This window comes from Gossypium hirsutum, chromosome A11 (genome assembly GCF_007990345.1).
Source record: "Gossypium hirsutum isolate 1008001.06 chromosome A11, Gossypium_hirsutum_v2.1, whole genome shotgun sequence".
NCBI lineage: Eukaryota > Viridiplantae > Streptophyta > Magnoliopsida > Malvales > Malvaceae > Gossypium > Gossypium hirsutum.
The window spans coordinates 21193451-21207075 of record NC_053434.1 but is presented as its reverse complement, the minus strand read 5'-3'; the positions used below and the strand labels follow the sequence as shown (position 1 = coordinate 21207075).

The 13625-nt window shown below is 34.8% G+C and overlaps 2 protein-coding genes across 2 annotated transcripts; one reads left to right on the top strand and one right to left on the bottom strand.

Annotated features, from left to right (window-relative positions):
• Nucleotides 1-6632: 6632 nt before the first annotated feature.
• LOC107892979 (zinc finger protein WIP2) lies at nucleotides 6633-8203 on the bottom strand. Its single transcript, XM_016817986.2, has 2 exons — nucleotides 7585-8203; nucleotides 6633-7307 (listed from the first exon to the last, which is right to left on the bottom strand). The coding sequence occupies exons 1-2, from the start codon at nucleotides 8113-8115 to the stop codon at nucleotides 6876-6878; spliced, it is 963 nt and encodes a 320-aa protein (XP_016673475.1). The 5' UTR covers nucleotides 8116-8203; the 3' UTR covers nucleotides 6633-6875.
• A 3831-nt stretch (nucleotides 8204-12034) lies between these two features.
• LOC107892676 (uncharacterized) lies at nucleotides 12035-12448 on the top strand. The gene has a single exon (XM_016817737.1). The coding sequence runs from the start codon at nucleotides 12035-12037 to the stop codon at nucleotides 12446-12448; it is 414 nt and encodes a 137-aa protein (XP_016673226.1).
• Nucleotides 12449-13625: the final 1177 nt, after the last annotated feature.

The window sequence follows — 13625 nt, the reverse complement described above, 5'->3', positions numbered from 1 at the left end:
TTTTAAGGTTATATTTCATGATGACTACCACAACACATGAAAGTGGAACACTAAGGGAGTTGGCTTCCAACTTTGTTAAACTTGATCGTTTTGATGGTGGCAATTTTCGACGATGGCAGAAAAAGATGCACTTTTTGTTATCAACTTTGAAGATTGCTTATGTTTTGGATACTCCAAGACCTGAAGAGAATGAAAATGAATCTGTTGCTGCAACCCGAGAAAGACAAAAATGGGACAATGCTGATTACATGTGCATGGGCCACATATTGAATGGTTTATCTGATGGTTTGTTCGACACCTACCAAAACGACGTCACCGCTAAAGAATTATGGGACAAATTGGAGGCAAGATACATGACCGAAGATGTTACAAGTAAGAAATTTCTTGTCAGTCGTTTCAATAATTATCAAATAGTTGATGGTCGTTCTGTTATGGAACAATTTCGTGATATTGAAAAGATGCTGAATCAATTTAAGCAATATGATATGAAAATGGATGAAATGATTGTGGTATCCTCCATAATAGACAAACTTCCTCCATCTTAGAAAGACTTTAAAAGAAGTTTAAAACATAAGAAAGAGGAAATATCTCTTGAGGCTTTGGCAAATCATCTTCGTATTGAAGAAGAGTATCGAAAACAAGATCAGAACCTAAATTCTGAAAATGCCAAAGTACATGTTACGGAGGAAGTACAGACTACTAAACCATTCAAGAGAAATTTCAATCAGACTGATAGAGCACTTAAGTTCAAAAAGAAACAAAAGGGCTCATGCTATCATTGTGGAAAGCCGGGACATTTCAAGAATGAATGTCGATTTTTAAAGAAGAAATCATCTTCTAAGGCTGATAATGACGAAAAGTTCGTTGCAATGATATCTGAAATTAATATGGCACAAGATGATAATACATGGTGGATTGATACCGGAGCAACCAAACATGTGTGTAAAGACAAAAGCATGTTCACAAAGTTCACACAATGTGAAAATGACAATGTCTTGTACATGGGAAATTCTTCCACCGCAACAATTAAAGGCAAAGGGTCTGTTGAACTACAATTCACTTCTGGAAAGGTTTTAACCTTAAATGATGTATATTATGTACCAGAAGTTAGGAAAAATTTTGTGTCTGGAAGTCTGTTGAATAAGTTTGGTTTCAAACTTGTTTTTGAGGCAGATAAGTTTATTTTGTCTAAGGGAGGAATTTTTGTGGGAAAAGGGTATATGTATGAAAGCATGTTCAAACTTAATATTATTAATAAGAATAAAAATACTATTTCTGCTTATATGGTTGAATCATTTTGTTTGTGGCATTATAGATTAGGTCATTTGAATTATAGAAAATTGAATGACATGTATAAATTAGATTTAATTCCTATTTTTAATAATAATATTGAAAAATGCAATACTTGTATGTTGACTAAAATTACAAGAAATCCTTTCCCTAAGGTTAAAAGGAAAACAAAATTGCTTGATTTGATACATAGTGATTTATGTGACTTGCATAATACTCCTACATTAGGTGGAAAGAAATATTTTGTTACTTTTATTGATGATTGTTCTAGATATTGTTATGTATATTTATTGCATTCAAAAGATGAAGCGCTTGATAAATTTAAAGTTTATAAATCTGAAGTTGAACTTCAGTGTGAATCATTTATCAAGTGCTTAAGATCGGATAGAGGTGGAGAATACTATAATCCAAGTTATTTTGAACTCACTGGAATTGTCCATCAAGTTTCAGCCCCTTACACACCACAACAAAATGGTGTAGCTGAAAGGAAAAATAGAGTCTTGATTGAAATGGTAAATTCAATGTTATCATATTCAGGTCTTGGACAGGGTTTTTGGGGAGAAGCTATTCTAACAGCTTGTCATATATTGAATAGAGTTCCTAATAAGGAAACTAAAATAACCCCCTATGAACAATGGAAGAAAAGGAAACCAAACCTTAATTATTTAAAGGTTTGGGGTTGTAGAGCTATTGTAAAAGTTCCAACACCTAAACGTAAAAAGTTAGGTGAAAGAGGAATTGAATGCATATTTATAGGTTATGCACATAATAGCAAGGCATATAGGTTCATAGTAATTGAACCAAATGATTCAATTTCAATTAATACGGTTATTGAATCAAAAGATGCTATTTTTGATGAAAATAGATTTAATTCTATATCAAGACAATTACAACCACAACAATTGATTCATTCTTCAAATGAGAATGAGATTCCATTGAAACAAATTGATAATAATGATGAATCTGGTCAAGAATTAAGAAGAAGTAAGAGGATTAAAAAGGTCAAAGATTTTGGACCAGATTTCATTATGTTTCTTGTAGAAGGAAAAGGTGAAAGTATATGCAATAAGATACCTTATTGTTATAATACCGAATCTGATCCTATTACATTTGAAGAAGCAGTGAAATCTCAAGACTCTGCTTTTTGGAAAGAAGCAATAAATGATGAAATGGATTCAATAATGGGAAATCAAACTTGGATCTTAGTTGATCTTCCACCAGGTTCCAAACCAATAGGTTGTAAATGGATCTTCAAAAAGAAAATGAAGGTCGATGGAACCATTGATAAATTTAAAGCAAGGTTGGTAGCAAAAGGTTTTACACAAAGACAAGGTATTGATTACTTTGATACCTATGCTCCAGTAGCAAGAATTGCTACAATTAGACTATTAATATCACTTACCTCTATATATAATTTGGTTGTTCACCAAATGGATGTTAAAACTGCATTTTTAAATGGTGAATTGGAAGAGGAAGTGTACATGGAGCAACCGGAAGGATTTGTTGTTCCAGGACTAGAGCATAAGGTATGTAAGCTTGTCAAATCTTTATATGGGCTTAAACAAGCACCAAAAAAATGGCACCAAAAGTTTGACAAGGTTGTTTTAGCTAATGGCTATAAAATAAATGAATCCGATAAGTGCATATATAGTAAATTTGATAATGGAAAGGGTGTTATAATTTGCTTATATGTAGATGACATGCTCATTTTGGCACGGGTTTGGAACAAATAGAAAACACAAAGAAATTATTGTCAAACAACTTTGCTATGAAGGATATGGGTGTAGCAGATGTTATTCTTGGGATTAAAATAACCCGAGATGAAAGCACTATAGCTTTATCACAATCACATTACATTGAAAATGTGCTTAAAAAGTTTGATCTTTTCAACTGTATACCAGCATCTACACCCATGGATCCTCAATTAAAATTAGTATCTAATGCTGGTAGGAAAATTGATCAATTGAAATATGCAAGTCTAATTGGTTGTCTTATGTACATAATGACTTGTACAAGACCAGATATTGCATATGCTATTGGAAAATTGAGTAGATACACAAATAATCCAAGTAGTTTGCATTGGCAAGCTTTAAATAGAGTACTTAGGTACTTAAAGAAAACTATTAACTATAGATTGTGTTATAATGGATATCCTCCAGTTTTAGAAGGGTATTCAGATGCTAGTTGGATTACAAGTTTGGAAGATCATGCATCTACTAGTGGGTGGATCTTCATTCTTGGTGGAGGAGTCATTTCTTGGGGTTCCAAGAAACAAACATGTATTACTGATTCCACCATGGCAGCAGAATTTATTGCATTAGCCGCTGCATCTAAAGAAGCAGAATGGTTAAGAAATTTGCTTTATGATGTACCTTTATGGCTTAAGCCAATTTCACCTATTTCTATCCGTTGTGATAGTGAGGCTACTCTAGCAAAGGCATATAGCCAAGTATATAATGGAAAGTCTAGACACATTGGATTAAGACATAGTTATGTCCGACAATTAATTTCTGATGGAGTGATCACTATTAATTATGTGAGGTCAAGTGAAAATTTGGCAGATCCTTTGACAAAAAGTCTTGCTAGAGATGCAGTAAAAAGGACCTCAAAAGGGATGGGACTCAAGCCTATTAATTAGAGTCACCCATGATGGAAACTCGACTCAACGCTTGGTATAACGTCAAGTCTTGAGTTCAATGAGACAAAGTACATCATTAGTATGTGACTGTTAGCACTATAAATAAATCCATCCTAAGATTAAAGTGCTAGGTACCCGTAATGATAAGGGAAGGATGAGTAATGTACTCTTAATGGACCCATAACATAAATATGTTAGAGTGTTATAATTACGGGAACACTTTTGATGGGATCTACCTATGTGAGTGGAAGTGTGGCCGCTTCTAGGAGCTTAAGGGCTTGGCTCTGACAGCACTCATGAAAAGAGGACATAGACACATGGCTATAATAGTGTCCCTAGATACTATGCATTGACTGATGTTGAAATCATTGTGTGAGATGTGTTCAGTTAATCAAATGGAATAGTTGGTTCAAAGCTTAGTCTACCATACAATTTCGATTAACTTTAACATGTTTTCACTAAGTGAAGGTTCAATCGTAAGACACCTTTATTTATGCAAATTGATTTTCAAGAATATCAAAATCTAAATATTTTGAAAATGGGGGGAGATTGTTGGAATATTTTCAAATATTTGTAGTATCCCAATAACTATAAATGAATGGGTGTAATTAATCAAAAGATAAAACTTTTGGTCATTGGTCAAAAGTTATATCATTTGATTTTTTAAAAAAAGAATTATAACTATTCAAAAAATATTATTTGAATAGTTACAAAATTAAATGAATAATTATTATTATTTATTTATTCATAAAGACACCTATTGAAAGATGTCTCTATGAAGAGACATGAAAATTCCTATAAATAGGAATAGGATTTCATTTGGAAATCATATCAACAAATTCTAATATTATTTCTTCTCTTCCTTTATTTTCTAATATTATTAGATTATTCTATAAAGTATTGCTGCAGAAATCCTTTGTAGAAATTGAGTTTTTGTTATACATTACTCAGTGCATAGTGGACTATTCTCGTCAGTGCAAAACGCAAATAGTCATTGGCTTCATTGTATCCTCGAGGTTAATTTGCTTGGAACTCGTTTGCACACTGAAGATAAGTGGGGGCGAATATAACCTTAAAGATAGTGGCTTGATACACGCCTTGGAGCCTGTCCTATTTCTTCTTTTTCTTTTCGAGTTCCGATCGTGTGTTCGAGTTTTTTCCTTACCGGAGTTTTGTACTAACACTCCATGTTTGGGAAGGTGTTGGCATTATTCTCCCTCCTCCGAGGTAAAGCTAATTTTTTTTAATGAGATGTGGCTCTTCCTTTTGGGTTCTTAGATGACCTTCTAAAGCATGGTTTTATTGTTAGTAACGAGCTATTTCGAGGCAATATTCCTCATTGTAAAGGCAAGTCAGTCTAAAGAGTTGAGCTCAAAAGTTCTAGTTTTTGGCTTAAAGCTCTCAATATTGTTGGATGAAACTCTCTAGCAAAAGGTTTTAGGGGTAGGTTTCCGATGGTTGGTTCCAGTGGGTGGCCAAAACTCGTAGGTGGTTTTGGCATGTGGGATAGGGAAAGAAGAGATAGTATAAGCTGTCGTGGTTTTAGCTATTTTGGTCATAAGTCATAAGTACCATTAAAAAGTTTAGCCTTGGTAGCCTCGGCATGTAAGACTTTTTTGGTTAGTCTGTGTAATAAAGGTGGCAACATAATAGTGTTATCAGACGTTTTTTAAGCTTCCTTTACTTGAGGAGTGAAGACTTTTTTTTTTAGTGGAGACATGGTTTCCAATCTTGGGTATCAATGATGATACTGATAATTTATACAAAATTTGAGGGTTGGTGATCAAGAGCGGTTCAAACAGTGATGGTGGTGCCATTATAGCCGCTATGGGGGTCTTTCTAAAGATGGTTGCCAATGGTCTAGATGGGGAGAAAATCCTTTTCTTTCAATGGAGTAAAAGTTAATATGTAAGCGATGAGCTTGGAACGGAGTTGGTCCTAGGTCTTAGTGAACAATGACCCTACCACATAAGTTAAGCGGGATAGGGTCATGACGTTTCTACCACAATGTGATTGGATAAAAAAAAGCTACTTGATAGTAGCTAGTGGTAGTTGTTATGACACGCATCTGTGATAAGAAGGGTCTTTAATAAATCTTGAACAAGATATGAGTGATTCCTTATGTAGATGAGCCCTTAAGTCAAGTATACTCATCGGAAAATAGGGGACTAACAAGAACCAATTGATGAAATGTTGATATAACAAGATCCTTTCTATAACCAGTACAAGGCAACCAATAATTTATGTCACCACTCATCACCATAGAAATGACTTAGCTCACTTTCACTCTATATCAACTTTCACAATTATCCTGTGACAACATTAGTGCTCTTCACATATGTATCAATCCAGTTTTTCATGCTCAATCCAAATACATTGAGCTTGATTACAGTTTTGTTCAAAAAACAAGATGGTAGGTAGAGGTCATTTGGTTACCAAAGGCGTTGCTTCTTTCTTCCAAGTCGCGTTACTCAAAGCATCTTTCAGTAGGTTACGTAACAAGATGGGTGTTCATTTATATTCCCACTCCTTTTTGAGGGAGGATCTATGACAATAGTAAAGATGAACTGATATGACCGAATCTTCAGCGATCAAAAAGTAATAGAAGATCAGTAAAGGGTTTGTTTTTTAAAAATAGCTACGTGATATATATTGCTATACTCATGAATAAAATTCATAGCCCTTCCTCCGTTACTATAAATTTTATAGGTAGCAAATACAATGTAATTAGCATTTTTAACTATAGTAAGCTTTGCACCATTTATATTGACTTAAAGTGGGAAGGATCTACCGAACTGAGATATACCAAAGAAGAGAATAAAACACTTGCACCCGAAAGCTATGCACAGGAAGAAGAAAGGATAAAAGAAAAAAAAAAGTCATTTATTTAAACAACTCCCAATCCTTACCAAAAAGGCAAGTACATGCTATACACTGCTTGCCAATTTCACGTTGTCGTTGAGGATTCAAATTCCGAACCGGGTTCATCGTCCTCGTCGAAAGAAGCAATGCCAACTGAGCCATGACCGGGGCCAAAAGCCTTGATATGATCTTTCAAAGACCTCTTGTGCTTGAAGTCAGACCCACAAATGCAATACCAAATCTTTCCACAGTTCTTCTCGTGGGTTCTCCAATCTCCTTTCACCGCAAAAGCCTTCTCACATTTTCTGCAGGTGAAGGGTTTGATTCCATGTTTCCTTTTGTAGTGGGTTTGGAGAGTTCTGAAATCTTTGAGCGCTCTTGCTCTTGGGTGATCAATGTTGTGCTTACAACCGGGTGCGCAGCAATAACATGGGAGCCTTAGCATCCCTGTTGGCTGGCTTCCTCTTAGAGAATCGGGTCCCTTTCTGTACTGAGATCCATGCCCCCACATATGCATCTGCACTTTCATATATACATACATGAGAGAAAGATATATTTGTAGGTCACAGCTAATTGTAAATGTAAACCTTATCACCGTTGAAACATCAACATGAAGTGGCTTCTAGGCTCTTGGCCTCTTAATTAAGACGGTAAGCTAAAACTAAAGTTATGGTTCAGATTCCGGAGAAGAAAAGGCCCATGATCGATGGAAATTGCAGACCAGAGAAAATAGAACTAATTAAGGAGGAAATTTTGGTGGATCATGTCTCATGCAACGAGGCAAGCATACATACCTGTAGGTTGTTGTATCTGTTGAAGGTCTTGCAACAGACAGGACATGAAAACTGTGTAGGACCAACGAGAATCTGAGTAGGGGTAGGAATCCAATACTGTCCCTTGCTGGTGCAGCTTAAAGGATACCCAGAAGCTGCAACATTGCCATTCACTCCACAATTATCAGTCAAATCTACGGATGGGGAGAAGCCATAATCGGAACTAGGACTAGGTAGGCCTATGTGTAGGGCTACAGTTGCAGCTTCATCATCAACAGTGCTGTGCTTATCGTCTTCCATGGAACTGCTTGTGGGTTCATTATTCTCTTGTTGCCTTGTGGGACTCAGATAATTGATGAGAGGAAGAGCTTCTTCTCCAGGAGGCGATGGGGCAAGTGGATGACCACTAGTTTCACTGTTGATTATACTGTTTGGGTGAAGATGAGAACAAGGGTTTGGGTGATTTGGTGGAGTGGGAGCAGTAGCGTAGTGGGGATGGAGAGGCATGAAATTGAAGCAGCCACTGAAAAGATTGGAGTAAGGGTCTGTCATGTTCGGAGTTGAAAGATTGGGAATTTTGAAAAGACTCTAAAGTGGACTGTTCGTACTTTAGTAGCAACTAGAATGATAAGACAAACACACACACACAATCTTTATATCATCTATATATCGATGCATACATACACACATACATTGATACACACGTACGCATGCATGAGTGGACCTCATAGGGTAAAGAGAAAGAAAGGGGTGGATGCAAAGGAAATATTCTGTTATTTTTAAACCCCCCTCCCCTTCCCCCTCCCCTTCGCTTTATCTTTTGTCTTCAACCAATAAGCTATGGTTTGAGGCTAGCTAGCTAAGAGACCATTCTAAGTGGTGTGGAGGATGAGTCTCCCTCACAATTTTTTACCTTACTAGACCTTTTACGCTAACGAGTGTCACAAAGAATTTTAAAATTTTGGAGAATTTTATAATACGATCATTTTGAAGAATTTATTCATTCAAAATCATAACAATTGTAATTGCTTGATTGGTTTAAATAATTGTTTAATGAAAAATCAAGTTATCATAATTTTATAAATTAAAAAATATTGAGAATTAATTTAAAGTAGTGGGTTGTTTAGTTGACCAAGAATTTTGGTACAATCTTTGTTAGTTTCAGATTTTATTTTTAGTTTAATTGATTAAGTTGTTAGTTATTTTTGTGTTAAGGTAGTTTCTTTGTAAGCTTATAAATATAGGCATTTATGCTTTGTTTTTTATCAATTCAGTGTTCATCAATAATAGAACAACTTTGATGCATATTGTCATTGTCTCTGTCACGTTTCCTTCTTCCACAAATTTGGCATCGGAGCAAAGTTCGATCTTTTAGGAAATTGAGTGAAAGTTAGGTTTGGGTCCACTGGGTATTTGAGAGAAACACCTTTTTTGGGTCTTTGGGAAACACGAGAGAAGAGAGTGTGTGTTCTTGGAATGACATCAGTTGGTTTTTCTTCCTCTCAACCACTCATACCCATTTTCAATGGTGAGAAATATGAGTGGTAGAGCATCAAGGTGAAGACATTGCTCAGATCACGAGAACTATGGGACTTGGTCGAGTACGGGTTCACTGACATACTTGAACCTGATAAAGAAGAAGAAAAGATATTGAAAGAAACCAGGAAAAACGATGCTAAGGCATTGTTCATTATTCAACAAGCGGTTCATGACTCTATTTTCTCACGAATTGCTATAGCAACCACATCGAATGAAGCATGGTCAATTTTGCAGAAAGAGTATCAAGGTGAATCTGTAACGACCCAAATTTTAAGGTCATCAAAAAAGTGAGTTTTCGGGTCTTCGATTTTGAATATTAGATTTGTAAATATTTATTAGAAATATTTACGAAGTTAAGTGAGAGATTAATTAGATTTTAGTTAAATGAATTAGCTTGAATTAAGGTTAATTTAGTGTAAGGATTAATTTGAATTAAGTGTGAAAGTTTAATTAGAAACTATACAAAAGTCAAGGGATTAAATTAGCAATTATACCATAAGATGACAAGTTTGTGGTAAGTATAAATACATATGTATTATTTTAATTGGTACAAATGTATGTATATATATGTATTTACTTATTATATAAGTAAATAATAATATAAAGTAAATTATAATATAGTATATTATATAATTATAATATATTGATTAAATAAAGAATGAATAAAAAAATAAAAGAAATAAAACATAAAGAAAAAAAGAGAAAGAAAGGCATGAATAGCAGGGAAAGAAGGAGGGAAAAAGGGAAAGAAAATGAAAAAGAAAAAGAAAATTTAGGGTTTTAGAGTTTCAAGCTTGATTGATAAGTTAACTTAATCCATTTTCTTGTAATTTTGGTGTCTATGGAATCCTAGGAAGAAATACTATTTGAGTTATGTTGAAATTTAGAAAGTTATTGGATTTTTAGATGTTGATTAAGTTGAATAAATGGAAAAAAAATTATGGGTTTAATTGATAGAAATTCAAGTTAGAAGTGGGATAAGGATTAAATTGTAAAAAGAGATATAAGTTTTGTAATAGTAGGGATTGAATGGAGAGAATTCTATAATTAATGTTTTACGTTGTAAAATTTAAGAGTTGGAATAGTTTAAAGTGATAATTGAATGAAAATATATGATTTATTTTGAAGAAAAAGAATGGTTATGGTGGAAGGACTAAATTGGAAATAATGTAAAAGTTACATGGAAATAAAAGAGTGTGTTATTAAATAACATACATTGATAATTTTAAATTTTAATTTTTATGTAACCAACGTAGCACCAAAAACGTCATCGAAAAAGGGAAAGGAGAAGGTGAACGAGGTTATCGAATAAACTCGAGAATTACGGTTTGTATTTCTATAAACTATGCTTAATAATTTAATAAATGTAATTGTTATTTTTAATTGGTTAATATGTATGATAAATGATGTGATGGAAATTGTTACTGTTTCTATATCAAAATGAAATGATTCAAATAGTCGGATATAGTTGGCATGCCATAGGATTGGAAGTGTTCAGGGATATTCCGATGGTGTGTCGATGAGACACTATATGTGTTGACTACTGTTGCTGTTCCGGATTCGTTCCGAAGAGGTAATCTATACCTGACTGTTACTGTTACTGTTACCCTTACGATGTATTCTGGCTTCGGCCGATGAAACACTGTATGATATCCCGTTGTGTGGGTTGGATCCATGTATCCGTCCAGGTTCGAGTTATGTTAATAGGGGTAATGAAAGTACTGAAAATTGACTTCAATTGATTATGTGACTGTGATTGTTATACGATTGATGTAAGGTATCGAATGATATGAAATAAATAAAGAATTGCTTAACTACATTTTAAGAGCTATAAGATAAAGGCAAGAGATTAAGCTATTAAGATTATGAAAGTAAAAAGTTTTAAGTTACAATGCATATACATAACTTATTATTGTTTTAAGCATTAGTTTATAGAAATAACACTGAGTGTATACTCAGCATATGGTTTGTTTCCATGCGCAGGTTAGGTACAAAGTAACTAACGTCTCAGCATTCAAGCCAACTCCCGAACTCAAATACTTGGTAAAGTTTCTTGTCTTAAAGAATGGCATGTACCTAGGCTGTTTTAATGTTAGTGAAGAATGTTAATAGATAGTTAATAAATGTAATGTGAGTGCTATAATATAGTCCACTATGAATTGCTTTGAGTGGTACTTAAATGCAAATTTTGAAGTTGTTTTGTTAATGAATATTGAATATATGTGCTAGATTATTGTATGATGGTTTTAATGAGTATTAAGTATGTTTTTATCATATTTTAGATTGGATAAAAGATTGAATTTTAAATTGCTTGATATTTAAGGTTTGCAGGGTTGGTAAATTTGAATTATAAGGTTCATTTGAGTCCACACGACTTATCACACGGGCGTGTGACCAGACTGTGTGAGACACACAGCTTGCACATGGGCATGTTGTTAGGCCGTGTGTCCCCTGCACCTAAAATGCTACAAACAAGTTGCCGCACGAGCTGAGCACATGGGAGTGTGTATTGGCCATGTGAAATTAGTTGATTTATAAGCTACATGTCAGAGAACTCCACGGGTAGAGGACACGGGCGTGTCCAGGCCGTGTGAGCCACACGGTTAGCTTACCATGGGCGTGTCACACCAGCCACACGGGCGTGTGGTACTATTCAAAGGAATAAACTTTAAAATTTCACGAAAAATTTTCTAAGCTTCTGATCAAGCCCCGATTTGTTTTAAATGTTCTTATTAAGTATCGTGGGCCAATTAAAGTTATATTTAGATGTATGATGTTGTATTTATCCTTGTTTTACATGTAAATGTACTGTAATAACCTGTAATACTCCGTAATCCTGTTCCGACGATGGGACGGGGTTAGGGGTGTAACAGATTCAAAGGTTATAGTGGTGAAATTACAATCACTGTGACGTGATTTTGAAACCTTGATGATGAAAAATGGTGAATCAATTACTGATTTTTTTTCACGAATAAGGACAATAGTCGGCCAATTGCACTCTTACGGCGAACAAATTTCAGATGAGATAATTGTAGCTAAAGTTTTGCGAAGCTTGACGACAAAATTTGATCATGTTGTGGCTGCTATAGAAGAATCCAAAGATCTGTCAGTTCTCTCCGTTGATGAACCGATGAGGTCTCTTCAATCTCATGAAACAAGAATCAATAGATCAACAGAAAAGAGCGAAGAGCAGGCATTTCAAGTGAAAGAGACATTCACAAATCTAGGCGAAAATGATCGTTCAACAAACAATGATCAAGGAAGAGGAGGATTTCGTGGTGGTCGTGGTCATGGCTGTGGTTATGGTAGAGGCAGAGGCAGAGGAAGGAATGATGGACAAAGGTAATACAATGAGCAAGGTAACATAAAATATGGCATAAAATGTTATCATTGCAACAGATATGGGCATAAAAAAGCTAATTGTTGGTATAAGGATAAAAAAAATTAACTTTGTAGCAGAAAATGATGAGGAAAACAAGCTTTTTTATGGCTTGTATTGATGCTAACCATAAGCCAAGTGATTTTTGGTTTGTGGATGGCGGCTGTTCGAATCATATAACATGCACCAAATCCTTGTTCAAGGTGCTTGATGAGTCACAAAAGATAAAGGTGCAACTTGGGAACAAAAGGGAGATACAAGTTGAAGGGAAAGGCCCTATGAAATTTTTTTCTAGCCATGGAGAAGGAAAAATTTTGGACAATGTTCAATTTGTTCCTGATTTAGGATACAATTTATTGAGTGTTGGACAACTAATGGCTGGTGGATATTTTGTTATATTTGATGATGGTGCATGTATCATTAACAACAAAAAGTCAGGCAAACAAGTCCATGTCTACATGAATCCAAATACAATGTTTCCATTGGATGTTTCAAGCATGGAGAACTTTGTTCTTGCTGTAAGTGGAAAGGATGACTAAAAGCAATGGCATTTGAGGTATGGACATCTTAATATTAAAGGCCTAAAATTGCTAAGTGATAAAGGTATGGTTCTTGGGCTACCAAAAATTAGCTCTCTTGATTTATGTGAGGGGTGCATTTATGAAAACAAGCTAGGAAGTCATTTCCTGTTGGAAAAGCATAGAGAGCTACTAAATTTTTAGAGTTAATTCATGTTGATCTATGTGGTCCTATGCAAACCGAGTCCTTAGGTGGGATCCGTTACTTCTTGTTGTTCACGAATGATTATAGTCACATGAGTTAGGTGTATTTTCTGGAAAACAAGTCAGAAACTTATGAAAAGTTCCAAAAATTCAAGGCTATAATGAAGAACCAAAGCAACTACCATATCAAAGTTCTTCACACAGATCAAGAACGAGAGTTCGTGTCTAAAGATTTCAATCTATTTTGTGAAGACAATGGCATCTGTAGGGAGTTAACAATTCCCTACATTCCATAACAGAATGATGTCGCTAAGCGGAAGAACCGAACTATTGTGAAGATGGTGAGAAACATGTTACAAGCAAGGGGACTCTCAAAATCAATTTTGGGCAGAAGCTGTGGCAACATCAGTCTATCTACTAAA

Excerpts from the sequence above, each read along its gene's own strand:
- LOC107892676 (XM_016817737.1), top strand. The coding sequence starts at position 12,035 with ATGAAAAATGGTGAATCAATTACTGATTTTTTTTCACGAATAAGGACA.
- LOC107892979 (XM_016817986.2), bottom strand. The coding sequence starts at position 8,115 with ATGACAGACCCTTACTCCAATCTTTTCAGTGGCTGCTTCAATTTCATG. Across the intron at positions 7,308-7,584 it reads ACAGATACAACAACCTACAG|ATGCATATGTGGGGGCATGG; the intron begins GTATGTATGCTT and ends ATGAAAGTGCAG.